This window comes from Onychostoma macrolepis, chromosome 03 (genome assembly GCF_012432095.1).
Source record: "Onychostoma macrolepis isolate SWU-2019 chromosome 03, ASM1243209v1, whole genome shotgun sequence".
Taxonomy (NCBI): domain Eukaryota; kingdom Metazoa; phylum Chordata; class Actinopteri; order Cypriniformes; family Cyprinidae; genus Onychostoma; species Onychostoma macrolepis.
Window position 1 is genome coordinate 19,884,670 of NC_081157.1, and position 18,613 is coordinate 19,903,282.

Sequence of the window (18,613 nt, forward strand, 5' to 3'; positions counted from 1 at the left end):
GTTTTCATCTAGCTGGTTACTTGACTACATATACTACCTTTCAAACGTTTTGGGATCAATAAGATTAAGTAAAAGTAAAGGTAATTAATACATTTATTTATAAAGGATGCATTAAATTGTTTAAATGCGACAGTAAAGTCATTTGTAATATTAAAAAAATGAGTTTCAAATAAATGCTTTTCTTTTGAGCTTTCCATTCATGAAGGAATCCTTAAAACAAATAGTGCTGTTAAATGATTAATCGCAATTAATCGCATCCAAAATAAAAGTTTTTGTTTAATTATATATGTGTGTGTGTACTGTGCATATTTATTATGTAAATACACACACGCAAGTATTTATATTTAATAAAAATATGTTAGGTTTATATATTAAATATATTTATATATAATATAAATTATAAAAATATAAACATATATATGTAAATACCTGTTAATATTTTCAAAATATATACTGTATGTGTGTGTGTATTTATATATACATAATAAATATACACAGTACACATATATTATGTAAACAAAAGTTTTCTTTTGGATGCGATTAATCGCGATTAATCGTTTGACAGCACTAAAAACAAATGTTTCACAGTTCTGACTGTTTTCACCATTGATATTAATAATAATAATAATACATTTTTCTTTTTTATTATTAAGGATCATGTGACACCGAAGACTGGAATAATGATGCTGAAAACGCAGCTTTGTCATCACAAGAATGAATTACATTTTAAAATATATTCAAACAGAGAATAGTTATTTTAAATTGTAATAATATTTCACAATATTACTGTTTTTATTGTATTTTTGAACAAATTAACCCAGCCTTGGTGAGCATAAGAGAAATAAAATTTTTACTCTAACAGTTATTGTCTTCCAAGGATGTACATTTAAGACTGTTTCTTCTATGAAGCAAAAAAAAAAAATATATATATATATATATATATTTTTTTTTAAGAAAATACAATGAAAGTGAATTGTTTGGACTTTCACTGTATAGACAAAAAAAGAAAGTCATAGAGGTTTTATGCTTTTTAATGTCAGCTTTAAACAGGGCCGTGTGGGACTGTGAGAACCCATTAGTGATGGAGCACAACGCTACGACAGCACATTCCCAGTCAGTTTGCTGCTCAGACGGCTCTGCTGTACTGAATGAGTCCGTGAGAGTCGCTGTGAGTCATCAGCAGGCGCTGTGTGCGAGTGTGTGTTTGTGTGCTGGTCTCTCACCCTTCCTCGGTCTCATTAATGATGTCACAGATCTCCATGTTGAGTGTCCAGTCTTCATTCTGCAGGGTGCCATCTGTGGCTTTCTCTGTGAGAAACAAACCACACACAGATCAACAGGCCGTCTCAATTACTGACACAAACAAACACACACAAGACAAAACATTTAATCCCAGTGGCTCAACACACAGTGTAACAAACTCAATTATAAGTTGCAGCCACATGACCAAGTCTAGAACTGTGTCCCAATCAACAGTCCAGCAGTGCTGGCTGCGCCCGGTTCCCTGAGGAGGGGATATATGTTGACTACAGTAGTTTGAGGTATGATGAGATAAGATACTTCTGTAAATAAATCTAATATGTGACCCTGGACCACAAAACCTATTAAGTGTCAATTTTCTTAAATTGAGATTTATACATCATCTGAAAGCTGAATAAATGTGTTATGTTTGGACAATATTTGGCCGAGAAGATACAACTATTTGAAAATCTGGAATCTAAAAATCTAAATATTGAGAAAATCGCCTTTAAAGTTGTCCAAATGAAGTTCTTAGCAATGCATATTACCAATCAAAAATATCTTCATGGAACATGATCTTTACTTAATATCCTAATGATTATTGGCATAAAAGAAAAATTTATAATTTTGACCCATAGAATGTATTTTTGGCTATTGCCACAAATACACCCCAGCAACTTAAGACTAGTTTTGTACTAAGTTCAAAAAAGTTTTGTGCTCCAGGGTCACATATATTCATTTAATAAAAAATGTGTATATGATACAACCATGTGTATTTATATAAATATAATTCTATTATAAATTTCAATTTATATAATCCGTCATATTTGAAATAACTAAACTTCAGTAATCAGAAATGTTTGTTTTGATGTTTCAATATAAAAAAAACATAGTTTGGTTATATTCAATATGTGTTTTATCTTATTTATCCATAATCATGATGCTTGCATTGTAACTGTTGCATCTCATGCACTCCATTAAAACAAACCAACAAATAAATAAAATAAATGAGGACTGGAAACAATAAATTCACAGATCTATTGCAAATCAATGTGAAATGTGTCATTTCTGCACCACTATTGTCAACAAAAGTTATTGCAAAATATAATGACTGTTTTCAAAATTTTCCTGAACACTTCCCCGGTCAGTCGAACAAATATACATGTTTATACAACAGTTATTTCTGGTTCTTAAATCTGATTGGCTGAAAGGAGTGCAATATTCTAGTGATAACAGAACAGAACTCCAACCATTTCAGAACTTTCAAGCGCTCATGATCCTGCCGAGAGCAGCCTTACCTCGGCCAGTTACATACATAATACACTATACAGTGAGCTTTTAATACAGTAATACAATAAGCTTTCAATGAAGCAACTCAACATTCCTTCATTACTAGTTCTAAAGTGATATTTTGGAATTAGTAACGGAGGCTTGGGCTCAGCTGTTCAACTGTCAACATGAGATTTAAATCTGTGGCAGAAGGAAGTGGTTCTATATATGCACAGTATTTATATATACTTGCAAAAATGCACTTCAAAAGCTAGTCACACCTGTTAACTACAAATAAAACCATGAAAATTGCTAATTAATAAAATAAAAGTAAACTGAAATAAAATATAAAAATATGCAGTTATTTTATTCCAGCTAGTTTTCACCAGCTAGGTTTAGTTTAACCTAATGTACTATATAGACATCAGACACATAACAAAAAAAATTATAAAAATGATAAGATACAACAAAGTTACAATTTTTTAAATTAAAATGAAAATATAAAATTCAAACTCTTAATAAAAACTAAATAAAATCTTAATGATACTAAAGTAACACTGTCACAAAAATGAGAGATGCGACTTTCAGTTTCTCTCCTCATTCTTTCTGAAACACTATAAGAAAAGATCAGCGTCTCTAGCAGAAGAGATTTCAGCTTTACTGCCGTCCATCTGCGAGGAGGCTTGACCTGAACTGACCAGGCCTGGATTATTACTTAATTGTCAGTTGTAATTTTTCTCACTGCTTACAAAACAGTAGCACAGATAAGGTTTCAAGTCAACCTCCATGGTGTTCTTTTGCTAGAAAAGACACTGCAAAAAATGCTTTTCTTACTTAGATTTTTTGTCTTGTTTTCAGCCAAAATATCTAAAAATTCTTAAATCAAGAAGGATTTTCTGAAAACAAGACAAGAATTTTTAGATATTTTGGCTGGAAACAAGACAAAAAATCTAATTAAGAAAAGCATTTTTTGCAGTGCAGTAATTTTAGAACACAGAATTCACCAGCAGGTGAAAAAAGAGTGTGATGAAACAAGATCTGGTGTCACAAACTTTTGAAATTAGGTGTGAAGTAACATGGGTGAGCTTGCAGCTAAAAAATGTGCTTTCACATCTCTGTGTTGCCACAGAGCTAAACATGGTTTTATAGAGGATACGCTTGAGTCAAATTTTACTGTGGCTCAACATGAAGCTGGCTTTGCTTTCCCGGTGAGTGACTCAGGATAAGGGTGGGGACAGATGACGAAATATAGCAAAGGAGAACTGAGCGAGCAGATAACATGTTCACAATCTGACTATCTGCCTCTAAACGTCATCCCAAACTCAAAACAACAACTCCTGCATACAAACAAGCAAAGACCTCATTAAGTGGACAATATATATATATATATATATATATACACATATATACATACACACATACACATATATATATAATTTTATTTTTTCTCAAAATTGCAAGTTTATATCTCAAAATTCTAACCTTTTCTCTCAGAATTCCGAGTTTACATCTTACAATTATTGTAAAACAAAAATAATTAGAACTGCGAGATAAAAAGTTGCAATTACCCTGTATTCATTCATTCTGGAAACAAGCCCCTGTTAGTAAGTAAGTTTGTTAGTTAGTTAGGAATACAGTTTAGATTGACCCTAAATGTAACAACGCATATTAGTCTCAATATTTGGATAATGATGTCAAAATAAAATGAGCATATATAGGTGAACTACGCCTATATAGCTGAACCAATGTGTCTATTTGAAGCAATGACAAAATTCTCGCTAAGTGCACTAAGACCACTGACACCAAAATAACATGAAAAGCCCTCACTGAAATATGGTAAAAGTTTACAGACATTTCCCTTAACCCTAAAACATAACACATGCAATGCAAAATTCAAACTACAGGTAAAACAACTGTGAAAAATTAATATGGAAATTCTTTCATTATAAAACACAGCCCTATTTTTACAGATTTTTCTGTTATATGAAAAGGTTGTGTACATGAGCAACAAAGCGCCAATGAACAGCTGTATAAACAACGGAAATACACACTATTTTGGGATATTGCATAAAAAAAGCTGGATGGAAACGGCAAGATGTGCATCAATTCTAAAAATGCACATTAGAAAACTACGTAGGATAAATTTCTTATCTGGTAAGAAAACATGCGCATAAACTACGATGGAAACACTTTTACAGAATAAATTCGGTATATTTATACAGAATAAACTGCACAGCATCTGAATGCTAGTTTTGCCGCTCTAAACTGCTTGAGCAAAGTCTCGTCCAAGTGCTTCGTTATAATTAGTTCCCAAATCTGGGTTCTCAAACAGCAGACTACGAAAATAAGATACAATGACCTCGTTTCGTCTGCACGCTCTGAAGCTTGAAATTTATTGTATACAAAAATTATTACGTACAGTGAATTCAAGTTTTCTTTGTGATATTTAGCGCAAGGTAATCAGGAAGTGACGATGTTGTTTTCTTCAACTCACTGGATGGAAACAGTGCTTTATTCGCAAATGTTTTATGTGATATTACAATTTTGCGCATAAGTTTAATTCGTAACTTTGGATGGAAACATAGCTACTGAAACTTCTGTTCATCAAGATATAATAAAATGTGTTTCTGCAAGTCTGCATTTTGGTAACTACATACAACATCTAAGTTTCCAAGTTTGACTATTTGAGTCACTACAGGGCGGCTGCCCACAGATGTGTGAAACACCAACCAAATGCAGAGCATGCAAAAGTTCATTCTTTCCACAGCTGATGCAGATTGTATCCCCATATCTAAAGTAGTGTTCAACAGTTTGGGATAACTATGATCTGTTCTAATGAAGAAACAAACTCATGGATGGCCTGAGGCTGTGCAAATTTTCAGCAAATGTTCATTTTTGGGTGGTTTCTTCAAATATACAGACTACACCAAAGTGTCTTTTACAATTGGACCGAAACTCCCATCAATTCACAGCGCTGGACATCAGCTTGGCAGTACCAGTGAACTTTCGCTCAACAAACTGGGAAGTGTCTGGAGCATAACACCGCTTTCACGGCTGGGTGAGGCCTCTTCCTGTAGTCTGCAGAGCCGCAGGAAATACTTCATGCCTTATTCATACCCCTGAGCTGCTCTTCTATCAAACTGACAGATGTGACGAGGCGGAGAGAAGACTGCTGCTACAGTACAGTCTGCTCGCTCACCAGACACAAGAGCAGAGTTCACAGCAGCACTCTTCTTCCTCTCCTGTCCTACAGCATGTCTGCTTCACCTATAGGCTGGCTGGGAGTCGTGTTGTTGAGGACACATCGGCTGAAAAGGCTGCAGTCTCACCGTGAGAGTGCGTACAGGAAAGAGGAAGAAGAGTGATTCACTACAACTAAACAAAACTGAAAAACCAGTACAGCTGATATCTCAATATTTGGACATTTTCAGATGATTAGCTTAAAAGAAGAGCGTCAGATCTACTTGCACCATTTTTTTTTTTTAATTCCGTCATTATTTTCTCACTTTTATGTCTTTCCAAGCCCAAGACTTTTGTTCATGTTTGAAACAAAAATGAAGATATTTTTAATGAACGCTGAGAGATTTCTGTCCATTGAAAGTACATTCCAAACAAGAGATTGTAAAAATTAATGAACGTATGAATCGAGCAGTTTAATCCAAGTCTTCTAAAGAGATCACTTTACATAATAAACAATTAATGTAATAAAACATAAACATTGACTGTGTCTCTTCAGCAGACTTGAACGAAACCGCTTAATTCATGTTTTATTTTTACAATTTCTTTATTAAATTCTTGAAGCTTGAAAATGTTGATTGAGTGAACTCTCAATAAATGGAGATAGATATATTTTTTTTAAGTGAATGCAAAAGTATTAAGCAGCACAACTGTTTTCAATATTGATAAGAAATGTATGAAATGAGAACCAAATCAGCATATGAGTAGTTGAAACATGTGTCCTATGGTGTAACGGAAAAACATTTTTTTTCTATTTGTAACTCTAAGAATGAAGATACATTTTTCTCATGTTATTTGTATGTTAAGTTTTTTTTTCCCTACATTTTTGCTATGTCACACCGTAGGACACAGTCCAATTTTTATTTGTCAACTACCCATATGAGAAGGAAAACTGAGTTTTGCTGCAATAAATTGTATTATTATATTTTCATTTTAAAATATATTAAAATAGAAAAGCATTATTACTTTGTATAATATCTCACAATATTACTATTTTTACTGTATAAATGCAAATTTGGTGAGCATAAGAGATTTCTTTCAAAACCTTTCCAACTTCAAACTTTTAAATACTATTTTCTTAAACAGCTTTACAGCTCAAACAATACACACATTTTAACAGAAGAATTAATGTAAGTGCTTTAATAATATTCTAATTCACATTTCTGCTTTTAAATCCTCATTTACTTCCATGTAATCTACAATTTTGCTTTTTTATTAGGAAAAAGAAAATTTGTGTTTGCTGTAATCAGCATTATGCCACAAATGCTGTCAACTTAGCTTCACTTGAACTGAACCCAGAATATTCCATTAACAAACCAAGCAACTTCTTACGGAAAATCCTCCAGTAATCTCCTCAAGAAGATTTGTGGAGTGCAAGACAGAAGGCAATAAGTAAATGAACAAGAGCAAGAAAATAATAAAAAACTGGACAATATTGTGTGCTGGAAAATGTTAGACAGGTAGAGAAAGTGAGCAGAAAACAGGCAAGACACATGGCTGAGCACAGCCCTGCGGCGGGAGACAGCGAGTGCTCAGCCCAGCTGGCCCAACACCGGGAGCTGGATCACGTGCACCGGCCGTACCAACCTCTGCCAAACACCACACAGCCATACAGTCAAACCTGTACACATCAGTGCTTCCTAATGTTCATCGGTACTGCTGCTGAAACAGATTCATGAATGACTTGATTAATGGGCTGATTCTTTTTTAATGAACTGGTCAAAAAGACTGACAAATCTAATTTTCTCTGAATTCTAAGCTTCTAATTTAGTCTATCAAATCCATCACTGAATGAACCGACTGAAAGCAATGTAACTAAAGCATTAATTATATACTAATATGTATTCATATTTTCAATTATCTTATATTTTTATAGTAGTTTTAATTTTTTAATTTTTTTTTTTGCAATTTTGTGGGATTTTCATTTTAATTCGTTTTTTTATTATTTTTTATTTCAGTTTTAATTTGAATAATTTTAGTACTTAAACTTATTTTATCTCAGTAGTTGCAAAGCAACATTTCTAATATTCATTTTATATATTAGTTATAAGTTTTTCATCTAATATTTAAATGTTATTTCAGCTTTATTTTAATTACCAAAAATGATTTTTAATAGTTTCAATTTTAGTTAACAATAACACCCCTGACCACAAGTCACTGCTTCAGTTACAGACTCGTGAACAACAAGTTTGTGAATGTGTGAAATGTTAGGATCAAGAGGTTTAAATCAGTGATGAAATGTTTCATTAAGCTACTTAAAAACATTTATATATACAGAGAGAGAGAGAGAGAGAGTTTTAAAAATGATAAAATGCACATATGAACATATATTATTATATGTTATTTTCATTATATGTGTACAGCCCGAGACGATATGATATGCTTCAGCATCCCCCTGACATCCCCCCAAGAAAGTTGGCTGCCGGTGAGATATTTTAGTCATGCTAAACACTTAACAAACACTTTAGATTCCAAAGCTACTTATGTGAAGCCTCATTAAGTCCTTGTCTGTGTTTTCCTTCCTTAAAAGTTCACGCCTCGGTGGGCCAGTTTCAGACCTGAATAACGTCCACTTTGGTCTGAAAGGACGGGACCCAACACTTTTACCATCATCCTTTAATCTCTCTCAGGACAAACATAATCTTGTTATCGCCACATTAACAAAGTGCCCTTACAGAACATGCTACAGCTCAAAATGACAGCAAGACATGTCTGAGGAAACCATTTCAAGTCAGTAATAATCTAATATTAAAACTTAAAATGTAGGCTGACAGCACAGTATCAGTGGTAGCTAAGTTCTTTCACAACAGCCTATGTGACAAAACGACAAGGATCTTCATTATATTTCTTTGCATTAAAAACTTATATTAATATAGTTTTTGCGGTGGTTACTGGTATTGACTTTGTTATCGTGACAGCCTTATCTATTTCAGAGCTGGTACTTCTGATAACACAGGAAATTAATGAGGAACTCTGAAGCGTGCCTTGTCCACATTAGTACCAATTTTTTCGTGTTGCTTTCCTCATTCATACATACACTACCAGTCTGTACAATTTTTTTTTCTTTTCTCTTTTTGTAAAGAAATTAATATTTTTATTCAGCAAGAATTCATTAAATTGATAATTAAACTGATTTATTACAAATGCAATTTTTTTATTTTTTATTTATCTATTTCATCAAGGAAATATAAAAAAAATGTGTCATGGTTTCCAAAATGTTTCTTGAGCAGCAAATCAGTATATCAGAATGATTTCTGAAGGATCATGTGACACTGAAGACTGGAGCAATGAAGCTGAAAATCCAGCTTTGATCACAGAAATGATTTTAAAATATATTAGTAAACAGTTATTTTAAACTGCAATAATATTTCACTGGTTTTATTGTATTTTTGATCAAATTAATGCAGCCTTGGTGAGCATAAGAGAAATAAAAATGTTTACTCTAACAGTTGTTTTTAGTATGGGTATAAAAAAAATCCCTGGTAGCCTTTTGGGGAGGCACTCTTCAGATTTTGGTAGCTCGAAAAACACGTTTGAAAGCAAGCTCCCGTGTGTTTCTGTGTGAGCGTTTGCTGAAGAGCGTGACGCGATGATCATTGTAGCCAATCACAGTCATATCTGTTGAGCACGTGAACACATTGGCCAATCAGCGGTGTTTAAGAATCCGCTCAACAGCACTCAAATCTTAGCGGGAAATGGACATTTTTTAAATTTCAGTACCAACTGGTACCGAAGTCGGTACTTTTGACAACAATACTGTCACTTTGTCTCCTCTACTAATTGAGGACTCTGCTCTTACAACAGTCCTGTACAAGAGCTAAGTGATGGGGGAAAAAAACTATATCTGATTCACAATCAAATGCTCATCTGTTAGGATGTTGTCCTGTGGTCAGCACATCCTGAACCTGCAGGATCAACTTATGACCTACAGGCCCGAGGCCTGAGACGTGCGCATGGTGCTGAGAAATAGTGAGCCACTGTTTGCAAATTGTTACCAAAATCAAATCAGAGTGTCCATAATACAATTCACCCTCTTACATACTTATGATGCCGAGACAGCTTAGAGTGACTATAGTCTTTTCCTAAACTTGTCAATCAATTTACGTCAACATGGTCTTGGGTCTCAAAACCAAAGGAGGGATTCTTATTTCAACATTTGAACATGATACATAGCTATAATTAAAATAAAACTAAAGTATAATATAATATAATTGCAATATAATGGCTAAGCATTCACGTCTGGATGAGCAAGTTTTGGCATAAAGGTGTGGTCACATTTTTGAAATTCTGGCGAAACTTTGCAGGCCAAAAAAGGCACATTGTTTATTATAGCATTAGCAATGTATAAAGCACAGCTCACACAGATGTCACTTTTAAACCAATCAGATTTTTGTTCCTCAACAAAGCTAATTTGCATGACCAACTTAAACACAAACAAAATTTGCAAGAACTTTTTCCTGAAACTCCCAACTGCTTGGATTCATATTGTAATAGCTGTATTTTGCCTATAAATTTTGCTGAGCAATGGTAAATGTGGCCATACCTTAAAAGTGGGATCAGATAGCAATATTTCATGGGCAAAAAAGACCAATTGTGGGCCTATATTGTCAATAGCAAAGCAATGTAGGAAGCACAGCTCACATGTAAGTCACTTTTAAACCAAGCAGATGTCTATTGGTCAATGCTGCAAATTTGCGTGACCAACTTAAACACGAGCGAAATCTGCGTGGGGAATTTTTCGGCCTCACACAAAACTCCCGAAGGTGCAGATTTCTATTGAAATGACTAGATTTCACCCACAAAATACTGCAGAGGAACAGTAAACTGTGACTGCACTTTAACACTGATCAAAAAAAAGCTCATTATACACTGCTAAAACTGACCTGTATTGATCAATGTCCTACTACACAAAAAGAAACTATTCTTTCAGCTCAACATAACAGTTAACAAATCATCAGGTCTAGTATTTAAAACTGTGGTGCCAATGTGCAGCATGCATTTGTAAGGCATACAGAACACCATTGTTTAAGATACAGACAAATCATACAATTTATTCTGGTCTCAGAGATTTTAATGCTACCTAGGAACTCCAGTCAAATACACACACCGCAAACACACAATATAATCATTCAAATGCAAACAAACTGCCAAACATAGACTTCCTCGCATAACTGCTCATGTAAAACAGGGAGAAAGCCAAGTCACAGTGGTTAAAGATGCTACATGTGCACCAGTTTGCACACCCTGCACTGTCAACAAATCGAGTCACATGACTGGATCACTGCTGCTTTATGACACTTGTAACCAAATTCAGGACCAGACATGCCAACACAAACTGGTTTTCAGATTCATCAATAAATCGCACATCAACTATTAGTGAAAGCAATTAAACCTGAATACTAGTTATCAACAAATGAAATGAACATTAACTTTTAATTATATTAATAATAGAATATATCAACTTTATATATATATGTGTGTGTGTGTGTGTGTGTGTGTGTGTGACCCTGCCTGTGAAAAGTCTAAAAATCTAATCCTGAGATAACGAGCCTCAAAGTTTGATTTCACCTATTAATTACATTATCATTTCAATTTTTAACATGGTCTTATTCAGTCAGTGTTAAAGATATCTAGTTTGTATTTTCACAGAATGTTCTGTACATTATGTAGGACGATTTTATGTAGAAAACAGTAAATCAAAAAAAAAAAAGACTTGAGTTGGGTTTTCGCTGGCAGGGTCACCTATGTGTATGTGTATGTGTGTGTGTGTGTGTGTGTGTGTGTGTGTGTGTGTTTTACTGTTTTCTACATAAAGCCCCCACACACACACACACACACACACACACACATACATACATATACATATATATATATATATATATAATAACATATAAATATCATGGATAGCAATTATATACACCCAAAATGAAAGTTTGGACAGATTTAATTGAAGCTTTTATTCACATATAAGCAATGATCAACACTCACACATCTGAGCTTCCATCTTTACTAATTATTATTAATAAATTAAAATATATTAAATATATTATTTAATAAAAACAATATTTAAAAAAAATATATGTAGCAGAATCATGAATATTTCTATTCTGGTTAATGAACAGTACTTTTGTTACTTATTTATCACATAACTAAGATTTTTAAACTTATTTTAGCTTCGTTTAAATTATCATGAGGGTATCATTTTATGAGATCAGTATCATGTATTTTAAAAATCATGTATCATTACATCCCTCAGCAGTGACAGAATTCTTCATGTAAAACTAATATATTATAATGACTTGAATGATTATAAAAAATAAAATAAAAATACTAATGACAAACTGTCAAACCGATGCATTGCAGCACTAAACAAAGTATTACGTGTTTGAGAGTAAATTATATATTATATATATAAAACAGAGGTGGTACCGCCATGTAAACTGAGGTAGTAAAATAAAACGTTAAATAAATGGTATAAATGTCCTAAATGTTAAATGTTAGAGTGGATGTGGTCTGATTTAGTCCAGACAGACTTCAGTTTCAGCTTCAGTCTCCTTTCATTCCTACTCAGACTGTTACCGAGTAAAAATCTGCTGGCGAAACAATCTCGCTCCCTAGTTATGACTTTCAAAAACAAATGAATAGAGTTTCCTAGTAACATCTATGTGTTCACACCGGATGAAGATGCTGGCTAGCACATAATCTAATTTAGCTAACAGTGCTGACTGTATGATGCTGCCAGCTAATGGCAGCATTTTAACACGAGCAACGGATGAATATGGCCCATTAACTATTATAAAGACAAATTATATTAAAGAAGAAGCTATTATAAGCCGCTAACTCACCAATGCACTGGCCAACGGGAGTGCTGTACGGATTCCCCAACAAGAACTCCATCTTGATGACAACAACAATCCGCCGACAGAGAGAGGCTGGCGGACGGCGCGCGTAGGCCCCGCCCAGAGCGCTGTTTGATTGGTCTAGACAAACGAAACTTTTAATTGATTGATCAATGCTCCTGTCAATCATGGGAATCAAGTTCCTCTTAAAAAGGCCGTTAATATGCGAGAACGTATGGAAATTACCATATAAAAACGTAAATTCCATTTATGGACATGTTTGCTTTACGCAGTGATGTTATTTCATCAACATTTGGTGCATATTGTGTGACGGGTACACGTGAAATAGTATCGTATTTCTAATAAATCCCCAAATTTCCATGAAGGGTCTTACAAATGTACATTAAATAAAGTGTTACTCGAAAAAATATCGCTGTATGGTTGATTATAAATAAATAAGTGATACATTGATGCCACAGAAAGTCAGGCTCAATTTTGTTTAAAAAGACTAAAAGTAACGAAATTATATTTTAATTATTTTAGCCCGCCTCAAAGCTACTAATATCTCCGGAAGTTGCAAGCGGTAGTCTGCGGTTGCTAAGCAACTGCGTTGGCGTCCATTAGATGTGTGCTTGTTCCGGGCAGGTCTGTTATCAATTGAGAGTTTATTACCAAATATGAGCTTTTAATACAGAAAAATAACCTTTGAAATTATGACTGATGCAATGTTTCACTGATTTTATAGTGACAGGTCTTCAAAATAATAATTATAATATGCACCAGAATTGCGCTTCTGATCTCCGTAGGCCATGCGTTTCTGCAGGTGATAAACGGCTCCAGTCTCTAGAAGCAGTGGAAAATGAACTGGCAACAGGATGAACCTAAAGTAATTGATGAGGAGATGCTAAAACAAGCAATTGAGGAACAGGGACCTCAGGGACAAGCTGGAGATGTATCCAAGAAAGAGGGCATCCAGTATGAAGACGTGCTACAGCTAAGACTAGACTACAGGAGTATGAACATCACTGATCATTTCACACCTAAACTGTATCATTTTATTAATTAAACTAATTCAGTTCATATTTAATATAAATTTGTGGATATTTATTTATTCATTTTTAAGCATATTTCACCCCAAAATCAAGAGAAAATTATATATATAAGAATTTCTTGAGAAAATGGTACAAAAATATGTTTGTTTGTTTTTTCCAAATATGATTATATTGATGTTTTTTGTAGACATCCTGAAGATTTACCACCTGTGGCATTTCACCTCTTTAACAAAACTTCAGCTGGATAATAACGTTATTGAGAGGATTGAAGGATTAGAAAACCTCACTAATTTGGTCTGGCTTGGTGAGTTCAGGTTGTCTTATTGATATCAAAACAGATGCGGACACTAATAATCTGTAACTCTTGTATTCCTCAGATTTGTCATTCAATAATATTGAAGTGATTGAAGGACTGGACTCTCTTGTGAAACTTCAGGACTTGAGTTTGTTCAACAACCGCATTTCAGTCATTGAAAACCTGGATACGCTGCAAAACCTGCACATCCTCTCTTTTGGAAACAATGCAATTGCTCAGCTTGAAAATGTAGGCCAACTGTATTTTATATGATAAAATTGTGTGATAAAGCGTGTCTGATTTCATTGTATGCAGCTCTCCACTTAATTTAATTAATGCATGAATGTCACTCAAACATGAAGCTGAAGAAAATCATATCCAATCCTGCAGGTGTTATACCTAAGAAAGTTTAAGAATTTACGCACTCTCAATCTTGCGGGAAACCCCATCTGTGATGAAGATAGGTACAAGACATTTGTAGCAGCGTATCTTCCAGACTTAGTTTATCTGGACTACAGACTGCTGGATGAACAAACGGTAAGGAAGACATTAATTAGTCATTTCTAATTTTTTGACTGCTTTATAAGACCTGCATATAATTGTCGTTTGGCTTAATTTTGTGGATTTATGGATATCTCTCGTGAAAAGGAAGCACACTAGCATACTTTTACAAGAGTACTTGTTACAAAAATAGTATGCTTTAAAAGAACATACTTGCGTGTGAACTGAATGTAATGTAAATACTTTTTAATTACACATTTGTAATGAAGTTGTAATTTAGTATGCTTAGGCCTGGTTTCACAGACGGAGCTTAGACTAAACCAGGATTAGGCCATAGTTTAATTAGGACATTTAAGTAATTTTTTATAAATGTGCCTCAGAGAAAACATTACTGGTGTGCATCTTGAGACAAAACAAAGGCACTGATATATTTTAAGATCAGTCAGTGCAAGTTTCTTTCAGTTGAAACAGCTCAGACTTACATTTTAGTCTGGGACTAGGCTTAAGCCTTGTCTATGAAATCGGGGGTTAAAATGTTAACTTAAGTTTAATATAAAATAACACAGCAGTTAAAATTATATTCAAGTACTTTAGTAGTCTCGAAGGTGTACTATCTATAAGTACAATGGCCTTTTATTTAATTAATATTTTATCTGCAAGTACAGTTTTGAAGTACACATTCAGTACAATTACAAGCACACTTCTTTTTCACAAGGGATTGATAACATTTGTCCTAATGTTGTTCTTTTTTATTATTATATTTTAGTTCTGTTTATAATTAATGTGTTTTACATACATTTACATATATAGCGTGAAATTGCCAGTACAAAGTATAAGTATGCAATTGAGGGAATGCAACAAAATGAGCTGCAGGAGCAGCAGGCAATGGAGGCTCAGAAGATCAGCAACGAGGAGCTTCAGCTGCACAAGGTGACCACCATTACCATTTAGATAAAGGTCTTGAATGTTCTAGGATTCATAATTCAGATTGACACATTTACTGTATTGAAGTCCCTCTTACTTTTTCCTACCGGACTAGTCTAGGTAATATATACTCTTCACACTGGTGAATAAATATTGCTTCTTTCACAGGATGCATTCGTGGAGTTCTTGAATGGACCTCAGCTCTTTAACAGCATGTTTGATGAAGATCCTGATGGGGAGAAACTGGCTCTCCTTCCTGGAATGGAAGCATTGCTGGAGTCATATCCTTGTCCGGAATGCCAAATATAATAGAACTGCTATTGAAAATACTAAAAGGCCTCAAAACAATCAATTTACCTTGACAATCCATGTACATTTAAGAGCAAAATGGAGGCTCTATGTGTGCAGATATTTGATGCGGGTTTGACTCAGCATGCTCAGAGAACGGCTGAGGTGGAATCCTTTTTTACCTGTTCCCATGAGGCAGTGGCTGACAATCGGCAGAAAGCAGCACAAATGGCAGCTGACTTTGAAAGCTCCAGGAGGCAGGTTAGTTTCTTCTCCCTCAGGCAAGCTGGGAAAATGATACAAGCAATTTCTCACCAGCTGGACACAGCAAAATGCTCACAAATGAATTTCTATTCTATTGCAGAAAATAGTGGAGATGCAACAGATCGCAGATGTCGAGCTACTTGAAGATCACATCGGTTCCTGCCAGGAGCAGGCCAACCAACTCTCTGAAACCCTCATGAGTCTGGAACTACAGCTGGTGGACCAACTGGAGGTCAGAATAAAATAACCTATAGACGTATATTGTTACAGGAATTGTTGACCCAGAAAAATGTTAACATCTAGTGAAAACGTACTCACCCTCAGGCCTTGATCCAAAATTTAGTTTGTTTCTTCATTTGAACAGATTTGGAGAAGTTCAGCATTACATCACTTGCTCACCAATGGATCCTCTGCGGTGAATGGGTGCCGTCAGAATGAGAGTCTGAACAGCTGATAAAAACATCACAATAACCCACAAGTGATTCACATCACTCCAGTCCATCAGTTGATACCTTGCGAAGCGAAACGCTGCGTGTTTGTTTGGACTGTTTTCGCTCATGATCTGTGCATATTTCTCTCCTGATTCAGACAAGATGACTTTCTTTGGAGAAAGCAATATTATGGATAGAGGACATCTTGATTGATTTATTTATTACAAACAAGCATCTTCACAAGATGTTAATTGATGACTTGGAGTGGTGTGGATTACTTGTGGGATTATTGTGATGTTTTTATCAGCTGTTTGGGCTCTCATTCTGACGGCACCCATTCACTCCATTGGTGAGCAAGTGATGTTATGCTAAATTTCTCCAAATCTTGTAAAGAAACAAACTCATCTACATCTGGGTCTGGATGGCCTGAGGGTGAGTACATTTTCAGCAAATTTTCATTTTTGAGAGAAATATTCCTTTATTGTATTATTATATATGGACCATATCGTAACACAATAACCGAATAGAAGTTTCACAAATCTGCTTTTTTAAGGACATCTTCAAAGACTTTGAGAGGAACATCTCAGACATGGTTGGAGGGTTCATTGAATATGTGCAAGGGATATATCCTTTATTCAACAAACACACACACATAAATACATTTATTCAAAAATACTTCTTTGACTCTGGCACACATTTGCTCAGTGCCGAGACCTGGAGAACCAGCACCATGAACAACAGCTTGAGATTGCCTTGGCAACACTGGAGAAGGTGGTCAAAAATGAGCTAGAGGAGGAAATACCTGATGATATGGCAATGGTCAGTGGAAAACAGTCTTGATCACAACGTAGAAACAAATAAGAATTAGTGTTTATTCATTATGAATAATGAAGAAGAAGTCATGGTAACTATTTATGTCCCAGACACATATTTTAGTATTGATTGCTGTTTTGTCCTCATTTCTTATGCTGCTATGTAGCTGTTGGTAGATAAAGACACAGTGACCAATGCAGTCAGTGCTTCCCATGACACCCACCTGCTGAAGATTGATAACAGGGAGGATGAGCTACTGACACGGATCAACAGCTGGATGAGCGGACTGCTGAAATCAGTACGGAATTATGAACACACTTCCTGTGCTTTTACACATTAACAATATTATATTATATTATATTATATTGCAGGCCTATTTTATTTTATTTTATTTTGTCATAGTGTAGCAGCCTACCATGCAGCTGTCTAGGATCACACTTCCTGTGCCTGAACTTTATACTAATTAACACATTTATTTATTTGTTTGTTTATTTATTTATAATGTATATTATATTATATTAAATATATGAATTATTATTATACTATATTATTATATATTAATTAATTAATTTGTTTGTTTATTTATTTATTTATAATTTATATTATATTAATATATCAATTATATATGAGTTATTATTATACTATATTATTATATATTATAATAGTTATTATATTATATTGTATTGTTTTGTCACAGTGCAGCCTACCATGCAGCTGTCCTCACAGACTATTTATTATTAAATAAGATGTAAATGTTTGAATCTTTGTGTTTGTGTTAATAGATACATGATGAAGAAGTGAAGAGGAATCGCAAGCGCATCTCAGAGATCCGAAACTATGTTTGTTACGTGAAGGATGAGCTGGAGGACATGCGATTGTCTGAGGACCATTAAAATGTTTCTCAAGTCAGATGCATAAACAATTAACTGTAAACTAATTTAGCTATTTTTGTTGTTAGTAAACAAGTATGCAGCTGTATTATTCTTGTTAATTAAATACTGAGGATGCACTAGTTTTAATGCTTTTTAATGTTTTTTTTGTATGTTATGCAATGCTGCCATCTACAGGGAAGTACCAGTGTTACAGCAATTCCATTTGTTGACTGTAAGAGAGAGCTGTACATAAAAGGACATTTCTCAAATGGGGTGTAGGCATCTATATATATATATAAATTTATAATTACAGTTACACATATGTAAATTTACTTAAGTTCCCATAGCTAACACACAATCCTTTCTGCGAAAAAAATTGTTTCATGTACTTTATCAAAAAATCACACATTAAAAAATATCATAATACCAACAAGAATGTTATTGTTTATGTATTTATACAAACTGACGACCATTAAACATGTTTTACTGGCAAATTCGTTGTTTAGAATCAGCTGTCACATCTACAACATTAACGACTCCCATCAAGTAGAACTACAATTCCCATCATGCTCTTCCCAGAGCAGCCAAT

At 34.3% G+C, this 18,613-nt stretch overlaps 2 protein-coding genes across 5 annotated transcripts in view; one reads left to right on the forward strand and one right to left on the reverse strand.

Moving 5' to 3' along the window:
• Positions 1-12,700, reverse strand: part of LOC131536729 (TOM1-like protein 2) — a 33,301-nt gene extending 20,601 nt beyond the window's left edge. For all 3 annotated transcript variants that reach the window (XM_058769793.1, XM_058769792.1, XM_058769791.1), the window contains exons 1-2: positions 12,591-12,700; positions 1,224-1,308 (exon numbers count right to left, since the gene is read on the reverse strand). In XM_058769793.1, coding sequence (XP_058625776.1) covers positions 1,224-1,308; positions 12,591-12,642 — 137 coding nt within the window. In that variant the 5' untranslated portion in view covers positions 12,643-12,700. The remainder of the gene's footprint in view (positions 1-1,223; positions 1,309-12,590) is intronic.
• A 432-nt stretch (positions 12,701-13,132) lies between these two features.
• Positions 13,133-18,501, forward strand: drc3 (dynein regulatory complex subunit 3). Of its 2 annotated transcripts, none has more exons than XM_058771416.1 (13): positions 13,133-13,229; positions 13,408-13,597; positions 13,824-13,940; positions 14,014-14,180; positions 14,322-14,468; positions 15,243-15,362; positions 15,525-15,636; positions 15,730-15,905; positions 16,009-16,140; positions 16,893-16,963; positions 17,035-17,158; positions 17,319-17,450; positions 17,935-18,501. In XM_058771416.1, exons 2-13 carry the CDS (start codon positions 13,444-13,446, stop codon positions 18,043-18,045), a joined length of 1,563 nt encoding a protein of 520 aa, XP_058627399.1. In that variant the 5' UTR covers positions 13,133-13,229; positions 13,408-13,443; the 3' UTR covers positions 18,046-18,501. The 2 variants fall into 2 exon arrangements, with proteins under 2 accessions (XP_058627399.1, XP_058627398.1); XM_058771415.1 differs by having other exon boundaries at positions 13,168-13,229; positions 13,391-13,597.
• Positions 18,502-18,613: the final 112 nt, after the last annotated feature.

Coding starts and splice junctions, on each gene's coding strand:
- drc3 (XM_058771416.1), top strand. CDS start 13,444: ATGAACTGGCAACAGGATGAACCTAAAGTAATTGATGAGGAGATGCTA. Junction 13,598..13,823: donor GCTAAGACTAGACTACAGGA/GTATGAACATCA, acceptor TGTTTTTTGTAG/ACATCCTGAAGATTTACCAC. Junction 17,451..17,934: donor TGAGCGGACTGCTGAAATCA/GTACGGAATTAT, acceptor TTGTGTTAATAG/ATACATGATGAAGAAGTGAA.